Source organism: Rhinolophus hipposideros (genome assembly GCF_964194185.1).
Source record: "Rhinolophus hipposideros genome assembly, chromosome: 16".
Lineage (NCBI taxonomy): Eukaryota > Metazoa > Chordata > Mammalia > Chiroptera > Rhinolophidae > Rhinolophus > Rhinolophus hipposideros.
Window position 1 is genome coordinate 56,072,834 of NC_138062.1, and position 15,744 is coordinate 56,088,577.

The 15,744-nt window shown below is 46.4% G+C and overlaps 1 protein-coding gene across 7 annotated transcripts in view; it reads right to left on the reverse strand.

The window, feature by feature from the left end:
• Window positions 1-15,744, reverse strand: part of FBN3 (fibrillin 3) — a 57,876-nt gene that overhangs the window by 15,523 nt on the left and 26,609 nt on the right. For 6 of the 7 annotated variants that reach the window (XR_013995079.1, XM_081075992.1, XM_081075993.1 and 3 more), the window contains 12 exons: window positions 14,970-15,038; window positions 13,630-13,755; window positions 9,753-9,878; window positions 9,215-9,364; window positions 6,904-6,975; window positions 4,390-4,515; window positions 3,986-4,111; window positions 3,533-3,658; window positions 3,157-3,273; window positions 1,752-1,880; window positions 1,118-1,237; window positions 167-292 (listed from right to left, as the gene is read on the reverse strand). Coding sequence is in view for 6 of the 7 variants with exons in the window: in XM_081075992.1 (XP_080932118.1) it covers window positions 167-292; window positions 1,118-1,237; window positions 1,752-1,880; window positions 3,157-3,273; window positions 3,533-3,658; window positions 3,986-4,111; window positions 4,390-4,515; window positions 6,904-6,975; window positions 9,215-9,364; window positions 9,753-9,878; window positions 13,630-13,755; window positions 14,970-15,038 (1,413 nt within the window). In the remaining variant the exon portion in view is untranslated. The remainder of the gene's footprint in view (window positions 1-166; window positions 293-1,117; window positions 1,238-1,751; window positions 1,881-3,156; window positions 3,274-3,532; window positions 3,659-3,985; window positions 4,112-4,389; window positions 4,516-6,903; window positions 6,976-9,214; window positions 9,365-9,752; window positions 9,879-13,629; window positions 13,756-14,969; window positions 15,039-15,744) is intronic. The other variant, XM_081075991.1, reaches the window with a different exon arrangement.

The window sequence follows — 15,744 nt, forward strand, 5'->3', positions numbered from 1 at the left end:
TTGGATCAGGACAACCCCACTAATGCAGAAAAGGCCCTCTGCCTGGAAAAGGTCCAAGAGATTGGTGCAAGAAACTGCAGTCCCCTTTTCTGGCTGTTCTGAATCTTCCCCACCCTACCTCTCTCCTCTTTATGGAGCCCTGTGTGCTCTCCAGCCCCAGACTCACCAAAGCAACGGCGTCCATTGTCAGAGAGGACAAAGCCAGGCGGACAGAGGCACTGGAAACTCCCGGGGCTGTTGGTACAGGTGCCAAAGAGGCAGAGGTTGGGCTCCTCTGAGCACTCGTCGATGTCTAGAGGGGCAGGGACATAAACTGGGTGGGGTGCGAGCAGGACCTCCACCAGAGTGGTGCAGCCTCAGCTGTCAGGAGGGATAGACAGAGTGGGGGCCCAGGAACTGACCCGACGCAGTGGCCCCGGGGCTCAGTATGAGCCAGAGCAACGGGGAGGTAATGTGAGGGGTCTTTCCTGGAAGGTGACTTCAGGGTAGGGGTCATGATCAGGAAAAGTTCATCTTTACAGACAAATTTTGTAAAAAGTAACCAAGACTAGATAAATTTAGCCTACACTGGATGGAGTTAGTTCACACTGTATTAGGCTAGCCCAGATGAAATAGACCAGAGATGGTCAGACCAGACTGGTAAGGTTAACCCACACTGTACGAGGCCAGAAGGGTCTAAGTTAGCCGAGGTTGTATAAGGCTAGCTGAGATGGATTAGATTGGTGGAGGCCAGGCTAGACTGGTCTAGGTTAGCCCACACTGTACAGTCACCTAGATGGGGGATTACACCAGTGGAACTCGGGCCAGACTGGACCTTGCCCACCATGCATCGAGTGAGTTCTGTTTGGGAAATCTTACAGTGAGACCCCACACCCATGACCATTTTATAGGATTCACAAGGAAGCCTGTGGGCCCGAGAGTGAGCCATCAGCCTGGAGCCCCAAAACAATCCTAATAATTCAGTTTATGGAGTGCTCATCATACTGTATGGATCTGCATTAGGTCCTATTCTGTGTGTCTCCACCATCACCACGATCCCAGTTGACGTGCCAGTGTTACAGGTGGGGAACAGAGGCCTCTCTGGCTCCAGAGCTGGGAAGTGGGGCTGGACACTCACCGATACAGTGGTCAATCTGCACTTGGAAGCCGGAGGGACAGATGCAGCGGAAGGAGCCCTCTAGGTTCTGGCAAGTGCCTGGCAGGCAGGTTCCTGCGAGGCTGAGACACTCGTTGGCATCTGTGGAGAGAAGGAGGGGTCCCAGCACCAGCTGACGGCAGGGGGCTTGCCTGGAACCAGGACCAGCGCTTATAGTCAGTGCCCGATGGGGCCCCAGAACAAGCCTTCTCTGTGGCAGTCCTGGGGCGGCCAAAGAAGGGCTGAGACTCAGAAAAACAAGGACAGGTAGGGATAGATATTCTGAGTCTTGGTGGGGGTCATGGATGGAGCAAAGTGGTGTCCAGGGAAAGAGGGAGCAAGATTCCTAATCTTGAACCACCTTTCATAGTTTCCATGGCATCCACTGAGCACCTCTATTATTCTGTATTTTGTTAAACTTAGATATTTAAAATAGCCTCACTCTCAGCTGCAAACCCTAGGAAAACATGGCTATAATGTGCTGGTTTTATTTCTTTTTTTCATACCTTAAAATAAATGTATGATTATGAAATGGAACCATGATCGTGCACAAGTACCAACCGCATGTAGGAGTAGGGGCTAGCTGAGATGGCTCCCAGCACCGTGCAAGACTCACCCATACAGTTCTTCCCATCAGCTGTGAGCTCAAAGCCATCCTGGCAGAGGCAGTGAAAGGAGCCAGCTGTGTTGAGGCACTGGCCAAATCGACACACCTGCCCTGCCAGGGTGGTGCACTCATTTACATCTGCAAAGGGGAGACGGGCAAATGGGATCACCCATAGCACCGAGGCTCTGAGCCTCCCTTGCACTTCCATCCACAAAGAAGTTGAGATGACTTCAATATATGGAGCACTCACATGCCAGGCTCTGTATATTAGCCTTGCAACTATTCTAAGAGGCAGATACCAATATTTTCCAATATGAGCTTTTAATGCTATGACTTTGCCTTTAGGTACTCCCTTGACTGCATCTCACACATTTTGTATTGTGTTTTCATCACTTATTTTAGAACATTTTCTAAATCCCCTTATTTTTTCTTTGACCTATGGATTCTTTAGGACTATACTGTTTAATTTCCAAATATATGAGGATTTTATGGATATCCTTCTGTGACTGATTTCTGGTTTAACTCCATTATATCCTGAGGACTTACCCTGTGTGACTTCAGTTCTTTCAAATTTGTTAAGGTTTGTTTTATGGCCCAAACTATATTTCCTGGTGAATGTCCATGTGCACTTGAGAAGAATGTGTTTTCTGGAATGTTCTAGGAATATCAGTCAGGTCTATGTGGTTAATAGCATTGTTCAAATATTCTATACACATACTGATTTTGTATTTGTTCCCTCTATTACTGAGGGAGGAGTGTCAAAGTCTCCAATTATAATGTAGATTTGCCTATTTCTTTTTCAGTTTTGTCAATTTTTATTTCATTTGTTTTGAAGCTCTATTGTTGGATGCATATGCATTTATGATTGTAATGTCTTCTCAGAGAAATGACCCCTTAATCAATATATGTCTCTCCTTATCTCTGATAATATTCCTTGTTCACAAGTCTATTTGGTCTGCTATTAATACAGGTAGTTACTACTATTAATCTCCATTTTACCAAGGAGGAAACTATAGCACAGAGAGGTAAATGACTTGTCTATGGTCACACAGCTGGTAGGTGGCAAAGCTGGGATTTGAACTTACGCCACCTGACCTTGGAATCCATGCTTTTAACCACTGAGCTAAAGTGCCAGCTTCACAGCACCCAGCTCTTGCTTCAACCTTCACCTTCCTCTCTCTACTATCCATCTGCCTGCCATCCACCTGAGTGTAAGCTCTAGTGAGGGATCCCTGGTACCTGATAACTAAAGAAGTGTGGGAAACTTTGCCGTTGACTCATTTTCAGTCTCCTGGGGGTTTTTCTGAATGGATTCCTGGAGCAAGAACCTTTACTTCAAAGGGACACCCTCAAGCCATGGGCCCGCTTCTCAGTGGGGTACACTGAGGTCTGTCTGCCAGCCTGCATGACTCACCCATGCAAACTCCGTTGTGTGTCATCACAAAGCCAGGGAAGCAGAGGCAGTTGTAGGAGCCGACGATGTTCTTACAGGTCCCATTTCCACATGGCTGCCGGTCACACTCATCGATGTCTGTCAGAGCAAAGCCCCCGATCCCTGCCCAGCTCACCCAGGGCAATGAGCAGCTCGGGCAGTGAGGGGCTGGGAAGCACCCTTGGTATTATTTAGTGTTCCCATTTTACTGATGGGAAAACTGAGGCACAAGGAGGTGAATAAGTCATTTTCCCAATTTCTTAAGTGCCAGGACGGATGGAAGCACTGTCTCCACCCCAGAGAAGGTATAGATTCTTGGCCGCTTGGTCTGCAAAGGGGGGCAGGAAGGGGCTCTCACCCATGCACAGGGTCTGGTCCACCGAGGCCCGGAAGCCACGGTGACATAGGCATGCGTAGCTGCCCTCTGTGTCCACACAGTCACCGTGGCTACAAACATTCGGGATCTCCTGACACTCGTTCCGTCCTGGAAAAGGGCGGGCAGTGTGGTGTCCCCAGGACCACCACTCCAGTGTTTCCTAAGCCTTTGCAGGCTGCGATGGGAAAGCCAGCAGCTGCCTGCAAGCCCCCTATTCAAGCTGCTGCTAGCACCAAGCTATCTTTCCCTGCCACATCACCCTCATTGCTCCCGTGAACAGAAGCTGTCAGCACCCCCACCAGCCCAAACTCCAGCCAAGGAGAAAGCCCCGGACAGAGCCATGCCCTACCCTAGTCACAGTGGACAGAGCCTGGCTTTGTCTCATATCCCACTCCCTTACCTCCGTCCCCTGCACCTGCTGGGGTCCCTGCTTACCCACACAAGCCCCGCCTGGCAACAGCTTGTACCCTCGGGTGCACTTGCAGCGGTAGCTGCCAGGGATATTGATGCAGTCGGCACTCTGTTGGCAGGGGCTCTCCCCGCTGGCACATTCGTCCATGTCTGGGGAATATGCCAACAGGGACGGGTGAAGGAGACACCTTCCCTGCCAGAATCAAATCCTAAAACCAGCCCCCGGCTTCGAGGTGGGGGGGGGACCCTCCGGAGCAGCCAGTACCAGAGTGAGGGTGGTTATGTGGGATGGAGCCCCTCGAAAAGGCGTGAGCCCCATTAAACAGAGGGAGAAACTGAGTTTTACATAGCTTAAATGATGTGCCCAGAAGGTACGGCGTGGGGGTAAAGCATCCCACCCAGGGATGGGAAGGCCAGGGAGGTGGCACCTTCGCAGATCAGCAGCACGCTGTTGTAGCTGAAACCCGTGGGGCACTCGCAGCGGAAGCTCCCGATCTGGTTGATGCAGACGCCGCTGGCACAGATGGCAGGGATCTCCCCGCACTCATCGATGTCTGGGGAGGGCACCAGCATCAGGGGCAGCCTAGCCCCCGGGAACACCTGGGGACCCTGAGCTAAGGGACCACGGTCTGGGAGAAGCAGCCCCACACCAGCACACGCTGGAAAAATCCTGCTGTAGCCAAAATGGGATCAGGATGAGAGAGGAAAGCCTAGAGCAGGGATGAGAGTCTTCCACAACTAAATTCACATTTGCTGTGGCCCAGCAAGCCTGCTTTGAGGGCTCTGCTGGAAGAAAGCAGCCCGCACGTCAGCAGGAAGCTGCACGGGGAGGTCCTGGGACAATGTTTGCAAGAAGCTGGAAATGTGAATGGGTGAATGGATAGCACAATGTGGCCCACCCACGCTCTGGAATATTACTCGGCCTTCAAAAGGAAGGAAGCACTGACACTCAGTACAACGTGAATGGATCTTGAACACACGGTGCTCATGAGAGATGCCAGACACTCAAGGTCACATTTCACGATTCTATTTACATGAAATGTCTAGAAGAGGCACAGCCAGAGATGGAAAGTAGAATCATGGTTGCCAGCGGCTGGGGGAGAACAGAATGGGGAATGACTGATATGACGCCTGGGTCTCTCTTTGCGTGATAGACATGTTCTCAATTTAGATTGAGGGGATGGCAGCACAACTGTGTGTACACAGCTGACCCTTCAACAACACAGGTTTGAACTGCAATTATACACGGGTTTTTTATACCAATAGATACTGTAAATGTATTTTCTCTTCCTTATGATTTTCTTTATGACATTTTCTTGTCTCTAGCTTACTTTATTGTAAGAGCACAGTATTAATATATATATAACATACAAAATACGTGTTCCTCGACTGTTGGTTATTGGTAAGGCTTCCAGTCCACAGTAGCTAAAATTCTGGGGAATTTGGGGAGTTGAAAGTTATATGAGGCACCCCTAACCCCAATGATGTTCAAGGGTCTATTATATACAAAAAAACCCACCACACTGAATTGTGTACTTTAAATGATGAAGTGTACAGTATGTGAATTATATTTCAATAAAGCTATTATATGTAAAAAAAAAGAACCTGGGCACACCTAAATGCTCATCCTCTGTGGGGGACTGGCTTGTGACCCGGGACATGTCTACACATAGAATATACTAGACAGCAGGGCCAAAGGGGAAGGAGGCCTACATGCAGTAATCTGGCCGATTCTTCACAACTTATTTCTGCGTGCAAAAAGAAAGTTACAGACCAATATGTAGGGAAATCGTAGAATTTCTGGCAAACTCCCCAGAAAAGAAAGCCACACATTTTCAATGGGAAACTTCTGTGTGTATTTAAATGCATGAAGAAAGAACTAGATAATGTGGTGCAGAGTTATACACCTGAAATCTATGTAATTTTGCTGGCAATTGTCCCAATAAACTTAAATTTTAAAAAATAAATAAATAAACATAAACTCATAAAAAAGGAAGAAAGAGAGAAAGAAAGAGAGAGAGAGAGAGAGAGAGAGAGAGAGAGAGAGAGAGAGAAAGAAAGAAAGAAAGAAAGAAAGAAAGAAAGAAAGAAAGAAAGAAAGAAAGAAAGAAAGAAAGAAAGAAAGAAAGAAAGAAAGAACTAGAAAGAAATACTCCGGGCATAAAGCATGGGAACACTAAGGGAGTATGAAGGGGACTTAGATTTGAGGTGGTGCCTGGAGGGGAAGTAGAACTTATCTGCCATGTTCCAATTGTTTAAAATAAGGAAAATACATCCATGGGGTGAAAACAGCTGGAAATGGGCTCACAATTAAACACCACACAGCTGAAATTTGGCATGTAGGTATTAAATTGTACAAAACCTCGTTTAACTTAAAAAGGAAGTGTTTTGACTGTGACATCGCTGCAACCCGGATGAACCTTGGGGACATTATGCTCAGTGAAATAAGCTAGACACAGAAGGACAAATACTGTGTGATTCCACTTATATGAAGTCCCCAGACGGGTCAGATTCATAGAGACAGGAAGTAGATGGTGGGGCCGGGGGCTGGGGGAGGTGGGTCGGGAGTGAGTGTTTTATGGGGACAGAGTGTCAGTTTGGGAAGATGAGAAAGTCCTAGAGATGGATGGTGGTGATGGTTCCGCAACAATGTGAGTGCACTTAGTGCCACTGAACTAACATTTAAGAATGGTTAAAATGGTCCATTTTACGTGTTATTTTACCAGAAGTTTTAAAAATGAACAATAATAAAAATACTCCTACTGTTGTTTTTCTTAAATTTGAGGGCAGGATTCCTGGCCTGGCCTGGGGGTCTGGAAATGCAGGGGGGCATGGAGTGGGGGAGGGTGAAAGGGAAAGAACTGTAGGGGAGGGGAGGGGAGCAGTCAGGACTCACGGGACAGAGACCTGGCGCTGTGGGCTGGAGGGCAGTGGCCACTCACCGAGGGGCTTCCCTGTATGGATGTCAATGATGAAGCCGGGCACCTGGTTTCCGCACAGGACCTCGTAGTCGACTGGGCAAAGGAGAACAGGGTGGGGATGCCAGGCTGCAGGCTTCCTGGGAGGACACCCCCTCTCCCTCCTCTTCCCAAACCCCCATCACCTCCTCTATTCCGAGAGCCCAGGCCTCATTTGGCCTTTAGTAACTAATCTCTCTCCCTCCCCTCACTTTGACCTCCCTCATCTTTTCCCTGCCTGAGCCCCGCCAACCACACCCCAATGTCCTCACCATAAAACAGACCCTTTAGTTTGTACCTCCTGGCCCCACCCTGCTGCCAACAGTGTCTCCTGCCCTCCCGTGACATTGATGTCATTACACATCCAGATATGCCCTGCTCTGTCAGGCCACCATAGCTTTGCATAGGCTGTTTCCTTTGCTGTTCCCTAGCATAGCCCATTTCAACCTTGAGGACTCAGGGCAGCCCACAGGGAAGGAAGAGTCCCTTAGGCTTCCCCTGACCTGCCACTCTGACCCCAGACAGCTGATGGCGCCACCCATGGGTTAAGAACACTTTCAAGGTAATTCACTCTCTAATTACATCCCACTGCTGACACCAAGATCCTGCCCAATCTCAATCCCCAGGAAGGGTACGTGACCCTGGACCCACCTGATGGACAGGCATTTGGGCAATGCCACCTTGCCACCTGTCCCTAGGTCCCTGCCCTGGCCCTCACTCTTCTGCCTGCATCGTGATGAGAACGGACCAATCTCAGCCACCCTTTGCTGGTATGAACATCTGCCTTGTTATTAGACTTGCACCTCAGATTCAGGCGCACAAGATCTGGCCAGGCAGGTACCTAAGTCCCAGCACACAACCTGTTGGTGACATTGGATCTGTCTTGACAGTCTTGTGGTCAGAATTGGTATGCCTTATTCTTGATCCCTGGAACCCAGAACAGGGCCCAGCAGTACCCAGAATGCCCCGTAATGACTGCCACCCATTTCACTCCACTGGGTTGAACAATGACCCCTACTCCAAGTTCATGTCCACTCACAACCTCTGAATGGGATCTTTCTTGGAAATAGGGTTTTCGCAGATGTAATCAAGTTAAGACGAGGTTGTCCAGGATTGAGGTCGGCACTAAATGCAATGATTGGTGTCCTTATAAGGAGAGACACGCAGAGACTCAGGGAGAAGCTATGTGAGATAAGGCAGAGGTCAGGGTGATACAGCTACAGGTCAAGTTAACAGAGACACCTGGAGTCACCAAATGCTGGAAGAGGCAAGGAAGAATCTTCTCTGAGCCTCTGGAGGGAGTGTGGCCCTGCCAACACTTTGATTTCTGACTTTCTGGGTTCTTTAAGCCACCAAGTATGTGGTAGGCTAACTTGTTACTTCAGCCTAAAGAACAAATTGTCTCAGTCTGGGGTGCTATAACAAAATACCATAGACGAGGTGGCTTAAACAACCAACATTAATTTCCCACAGTTCTGCAGGCTAGAAGTCCCAGATCAAGGCACCAGCATATTCAGTGTCTGGTGAGGGCTCTCTTCCTGATTTGCAGATGGACACCTTGTTGTGTCCTCACATGACAGAGAAAATCTCTCTCATGTCTCTTCTTATAAGAGCACTAATCCCATTCATGAGGACTCTACCTGCATGAACTAATGACCTCCCAAAGGCCCCACCTCCAAACACCACCATGGGTTAGGGTTTCAACATATGAATTTTGGGCAAACATAAAAATTCAGTCAATAGTACTAATATAACTATAACCCTCTAGTTGCCCCCTTCTAATCACTGCTTCATTCCTGCAGCTCTTTCTGATACATGGGCTGGCTGCTAGATTATTCTAATAGGCCTTGTCTCAGCTGCCAAAATGATCTACTGCTCAGTCCTGCCTCCAGGCCTTTGCTCATGCTATTCCCTGCCTGGAACAGCCCTCTTCATCCTGACCAACATTTTCAGCAATCTTCCCCAGAGCTTCTCCTGGTTGCTGTAACCACTTGTGCTTTATGACCTGGCCCCAGACATTCACTGACCCCTCCAAATAGTCTGTGAGTCTTCAAGGACCTTTACCACAAATGAAAGTCTCACTAATCCATCCTGAATTCCCAAAATCTGTGACATGGAAAGAAGGATGTCTTGCTCATGCAAAAAGTATTGATTTCCATACATTGGGACATAACTTAAATTCTTTAGCTCTCATAAGAACAACATAGACTAATCAGGGAGCCCAAAGTGGGGTGTGCCTCCTTAAACATTACACTAAAAGCACCAAGCTTAAAGAAGGTGGGGGAAGGGCACTCACGACTGGCAGGAGTGGGGCAGGCCTGGCAGGGTCTATTCCAGGCCTGGCCGATGTTGTAGGAGCAGCAGCACATCTTCCGGGTTACGTTAAAAGCCAGTTCATTCTGACATGTGCCGTTATAATGCCGGAAGCAGACACTCTTCCTCATGTCTGCAGTTGGGTTGGGGAGAAAAGTGTAGTAAGAGACACCCAAGTCAGAGGAAGACAGGGCCAGACAAATCAGAACTCATTCATGAATCCATTTGAAAATTACTGGCTTGATATCTCTACCCCAGTATACTTGAAAGTGACATTCACTTTTTAGCCTTTTTTGGGCAGTGCACAACCTGGACAACTATTCCTGACAGCCCTGGGCCCCTGAGCCCTGAAGCCTTATTCACTGCAGCGTCCCAGCATCTCAAATACATGCACCGTCCTCTCTCTCCTCCCCCAAACACGTCTCTCCACACTCTTCCAAGGCTTGGAGACTCCCAGAAGTTTCTTCCACACCCACGTGATGCTTTCACAACAGCCAGTCTCCCATCATCATACTCCATACCCATGCAGTTGTTGCCACCATTCACTGGCAGGTACTCCGCAGGGCAAACACACGTGTAGTTCCCCAGGGTGTTGTAGCAGGTACCGGGGCCACAGATGCCCGAGTGTATGGAGCATTCGTCAATGTCTGTAGGGGAGGGAGGGACAGCGTCCAGGAACTGTCTGGATAACCTCCCAATCCAGGTCTGGTGGAGTCACCTCACATGGGCTTGAGTTTGGTATCAAGATTAGCTTAAAATGCAGACATTTTAGTGACATGGAAAGATACGACATGGTGTTACGTGAAAAAAAAAGTTTTCTATGATCCCACTTCTATTAAGAAAAAATATGACCTGAACCCATGCAGTAATTATATTATGACTGAGTGGGGTAACCACGGGCTTCCTAATGTGATGTGATAGGAAGCAAGAGCCCTATGAATAATGTATCCTTGTGTCAAAAAAAATAATATAAATGAAGCCACTTTAAAAGTTGGAGCTACCATCCGAGAGAAACTGCCGTGCACGTCTGGTGCCTCAAACTTTTGGATATTAAAACAGGGCAAAATAATCTTTGGACTGGGCCTAATGCAACTTTGTGCCCCAAACAACTGTTTGCAAGGATAACAAGAAAGCAGATATGATGACTCCTGGACTAATAACAATAGGCTGAAAATCAGAAACATTGTTAGCTTACCTGCACCAATAGAAATGCCTTCTTTCTAGTGATGTAATTGTGACCCTTCCCTTTCTCATCAATACCCCTTGCCTTTGTCTCCCAAACAGAACACTATTTGGGTTTTTGCTTGAATCAGTGCTCCCTGAATAGTTATTCTTTTTTTTAAATTTCAAGTAAAGGCTTGTTGCCTCTCACTTTGAAAGGCCTTTTACTTTTAGGTTAGCACTTGAAAAAAAAAAGTTGACTCTCAATCTGATCAATCCTCTAGCCCAGAGGCAGGAAACTTTTTCTGTACAGGGCACATAGTAAATTATTTTCAGTTTCATGCTCAAAACCATGGTCTCTGACATAGCTCTTCACTCTGCCATTATAGTGTAAAAGCATTCATAGATAATAGGTCAACAGATGGGCTGTATGCCAATAAAACTTGATTTATGGACACTGAAATGTGAATTTCATGTAATTTTCATGTGTCACAATATATTCTTTTGATTTTTTGATTCATTTTTAAAAATGTAAAAAGTATTCTTAGTGGGCTGTACAAAAACAAGTATCAGAATATTAGGGTGCGAGAAGTGACGTCACTGAAAAATGACAGTAGGGAACGTCAGGGCTCCATTTCTCAACAAAAACAACTATTGAGCTGGCAAAAAAAAAGACAGAATCAACTTTTGCAGGACTCTGGAATCTAGCCAAAACTTACAACAATTAGGGGATTTGATCCATAGGAAATCCTAAAGAATCCGTAAAATACAAACTATTGGAGCTAATAAATGAGGTCAGCATAATTGCAGGATATGACATCCACACACAAACATCACTTGTATTTCTATATACTACCCAAAAAATTAACAAAAGAGGTGAAAGATACACACTGAAAACTATAAAACATTACAGAAAAAAATTTGAGAAGACCTATATAAATGGAAAGACACCCTGTGTAACACATTAGAAGACTTATTTTTAAGATGCCAGTACTCTCCAAAGCGATTTACAGTTTCAGTGTAATTACTCCTTTCAAAATCCTAATGACTTCTTTGGTTTTTGTTTTTTTTTCAGAAATGGAAAAGCTGATTCTAAAATTCATTTGGAATTGCAAGGGATGCCAAATAGCCAAAACAATTTTGGAACGAGAAAAACAAAGTTGGAGGATTCACACTTCCCAATTGCAAAACTTACAGTGCTACAGTAACCAAAACAGTGTGGTCCTGGCATAAGGATAGACCGATAAATCAAGGGGTTAGAATTTAGAGTCCAGAAACAAACTCATATGTCTACAGTCAATTGATTTCTGACAAGTCCACTCGATGGGAAAGAAGATTCTCTTCAACAAATGGCACTGGGACAACTGGATTTTCACATGCAAAAGAATAAAGTTGGACCCCTACCTCACACCATATACAAAACAAAAACTCAAAATTGATAGAAGACCTAAATGTAATAGCTAAAATTACAAAACTCTAAGAAGAAAACATTGGCATAAATCTTAATGACTTTGCATTTGGCAGTTGATTCTTAGGTATGACACCAAAAGCACAAGCTAAAAAAACAAAAATAAACACAAACTAGATAAATTGGACTTCATCAAAATTAAAACTTGCACGTATCAACGAATACTATTAAGAAAGTGAAAAGACAACCACAGGATGGGAGAACTATTTGCAAATCATATATCTGACAAGTCTTATATCCAGAATATATAAAGAACTCTCCCAACTCAACAACAAAAAGACAAACAACCCAATTTAAAAATGGGCAAAAAAACTGAAATAAACATTTCTCCAACAAAGATAAGCAAATGGTTAATAAACACATGAAAAAATGCTCAACCTCATTCGTCATTAGGAAAATGCAAATTAAAATTGCAATGAGATACTACTTCACACCCACTAGGATGGTACAACTTTAAACAATGGGGAAAAAATGTTGGTGAGGTTGTAGAGCAACCAGAACCGTCATACATTGATGGTGGGAATGAAAATGGTGCAGCTCCCGTGGAAAACAGTTTGGCAGTTCCTCAAAAAGTCACACATAGAATTTCTATATGACCCAGTGATTCCAGAAGTGAGACAAACTATTCAATAAGGATGGGCTAGAGAATTTGCTCAGTGTAACATGAAAACCAGGGCTTCATTGTTGAAATTATATGAAGAAGATAACGATGGCAGAGCATTAAACCAAGCCAGGGGGCTTCATAGTATAGGGCCCTTGAGTCTGGCTGCTGGGAAGAGCTGCAAGGACTGCAGGCTTCAAGGGCACAACCTGGCCCTACAAGACTGCATGGCCAAGGTCAACATTCAGGTTAGTCTCCCCACCCTGTGACAGCCAAGAAACTTGGCATACCGCCATTATTTACTGATGGCAATTGTCTCTTTTTCTGTTAATATTCTATGGGATGGGAGAGAATGGGAGGAATGAGATATTTTTCAAGCATTTTGAGTTCTGATTCTGGATCGACAGCTCCCATATCCATGTACAGAGAAAATCGCTTTCGATCTTTAATCTCTCCCTTCCTTCACCATTTCTTTAAGTTTTGAAACAGTGCTGCTCAGAGCAAAAGATAGGCTGTCCTTGTGAGCTGTTGTTGGAGTCTGTTTGGATGTAGGTGCCCCGCTAATTTTGTTGAAAGAAAAAGAATGGATTAATGCATGAATGAACAAATGAATGAATGAATTCAGTACACTGCATTAAAGAGTTCAGGCTCAGGGATCAGAACGGCGGGGTTCAAAGCCAGTTTCCATTACTTATTAGCTGGTGCCTCTCAAAAAGTCACTTAACCTCCTTAAGCCCCGGTTGTTACATCTGAAAAATGGGATCATAATTGGGAATATCCCCCTCATGGGGCTGTTGTCATGAATGAATGACAAATGAGGACGCTCACAAGAGTGGTGACACACGGTCACAGACACCAGTGAACTGCTGGTCATTTCTATGATGCTCAAATGAGAACAACAAGAAGGCAAGTGAAGTAATGCTTGAAGGAAAGGTGGGCCCATTCCTTCTGTGTCTTTCCCTTCCCAGTTTTGGCTCTGGGCCTTGGTCAGCTTTTGCCCAAAGGAGGAAGGGCATGAATGACTGCTGTGGCAAAGCCAGGTCATTGCTGAGTGGGAAGGTTGATGGTCAGGTGGCTGGGAGAAGGCAGCAGAGTGTAGAGTAGGGCATGTGGTGAAGCTTTCCCCACCCTTCCAACGGAGGGAAGGCAGGGGCGGGTCCAGGCTTACCCTCGCAGATGCGGGTGTCCTCATGCAGGTGGTAGCCAGGTGGGCACTCGCATTGAAAGCTGCCAAAAGTGTTGACACAGTCACCCCCTTGGCACAGTCCTGGAAGTTCCTGGCACTCGTCAATGTCTGTGAGGAAGTGAGAAGGCCAGACTTGGAAACTACACCCAAGCAGAGGACTCAGGGACACCCATGCCCGGCGCTGGGCTCCCTAGGGCTCCTTCAGTCCTGCTTCTTCAGGAACACCTGGAAGCTGTTAGATATTTGGAGGGTTCATTCCAGCGCCTATCCTGGAGGCCACACCCAGACTCTCTTGTGTCAGTGTCACCCTGAATTCATCCCCTTTTCCTTTAGCCCATCCATCCATCCATCCATCACATAGTTTCCTCTCAAGGGAATTCTCCAATCTCATCATACCTTCTGGATAAAAGGATGTATAGATGTATGCATGGATGGGTGGGTAGGTGGATAGATAAGAAAAGCAGTGGATGAGTGAATAAGCAAGAGTGTGAATGGATAAGAAGTAGATGAGTGGATGGATGGATGGATGGATGGGAAATGAATGAATGGGTAGCTGGATATTTAAATAAGTGGATGGATAGATATAAAAAGTAATGGATGAGTGAAGAAGCAAGTGGGTCAATAGAGAAGATGGATGAGCAAATGGATGGATTGGTTAGTAGATGAATGAATGTATGATGGGTAGATGAGTGGATGAATGGATGGATAAATGAATGGGTAGACGGATGGAGAGATGAATGGATAGATGAATGGATGGATAGGTAAATGAGTGGATGGACGAACAGATGGATGGATGGATGGATATGAAAAGCAGAGGGGTGAATAAGCAAATGAGTCAATGGACAAAAAGATGAATGAGTGGATGGATGGATGGATGGATGGACGAATGGCTGGGTGAGTAGGTAAGTGAGTAGATGGATGAATGGATGGATGGTAGATGAGTGTATGAATAAATGTATGGATGAACATACGGATATAGATGGATGGTTGGAAAGAAGGAAAGATGAAGGATGCATGGGGAATGGATATATGGATGGAGGATGGATGGATAGATGGATAGATAGGTGGATGGGGGATGAATAAAAGGAAGGATAGATGGTTGGATGGATGGATGAATAAACCAACAGGTGAAAGAAAAGATGGCTGAAAGAAAACACAAAAAATCCACTACAAGCTAAAAGCACAGTTTGGCCTCACTGCCTGGCCTCTAGGCAGGAGGATCTGGGCCTCCCCAAAACTGCCCAACTCTGCACTTTGGTGAGGCAGTGATGAAATAAAGGTCAATTGGTGGGTGTGTGATGGATGGTCTGCCAGGAACTCACCTTCCAAAATGACAGTGATGGGGTTGGGCCGGAAACCCTCGCCACCTGGGCACAAGGTTCTGTACTCAGCTGCAAGGGAAACAGGCTCTTGTGAAGGGGGTGGGGCAGTGCACTTTGGCAAAGCCCCGGGGAAGCAGGGGAGGGGAGGACCCTAAGAAGGGCTCAGGAGTAGGTCCTGCAGTCCTTTACTGCACCAACTACATCCTTACCTCCTCAACCGCTTGGGGCCAGGAGACGTTAGCCAGTCCTGGGGGTCCAGTATCTGCACTTGTGTGTGTGTGCGTGTATGTGTGTGTAAACATGTGTTTAAATTCAACATATGAACAGATGGATCGTGTGGTAGTAGCTGGGGGTGGGGAGGAGGAATTCCTAATTCCTTCTGGTCCAAAACCAGACCTTAGAGTGATCTCAGGTTTCTCACATGAAAGGAATACCCTGGCCTCGCTCCCACCCTCCCTCCCTGCATCTCTTTCTCTCTCTCTCTCTCTCTCTCTCTCACACACACACACACACACACACACACACACACACACTCACCCCTGAATAGGTGAACAGGTGCCTTCCTGTTTACATCTGAGGCCTTTGCATGTATTGTTCCCCTGCATCGCACACCCTTCCCTCTGCTCTGCATAGAAAACTCCTATTCGTCCTTCAAAACCTCATTCAAGCCTCCTGCCTTGGGAAGCCTTCCTTTATCCCTTCCTCTCCAGGCTTTCTCCTGAGCCATCACTGTGTCTCAAACAATAGCTCAACTCTCAGTCCTGTGGCTGTTGTT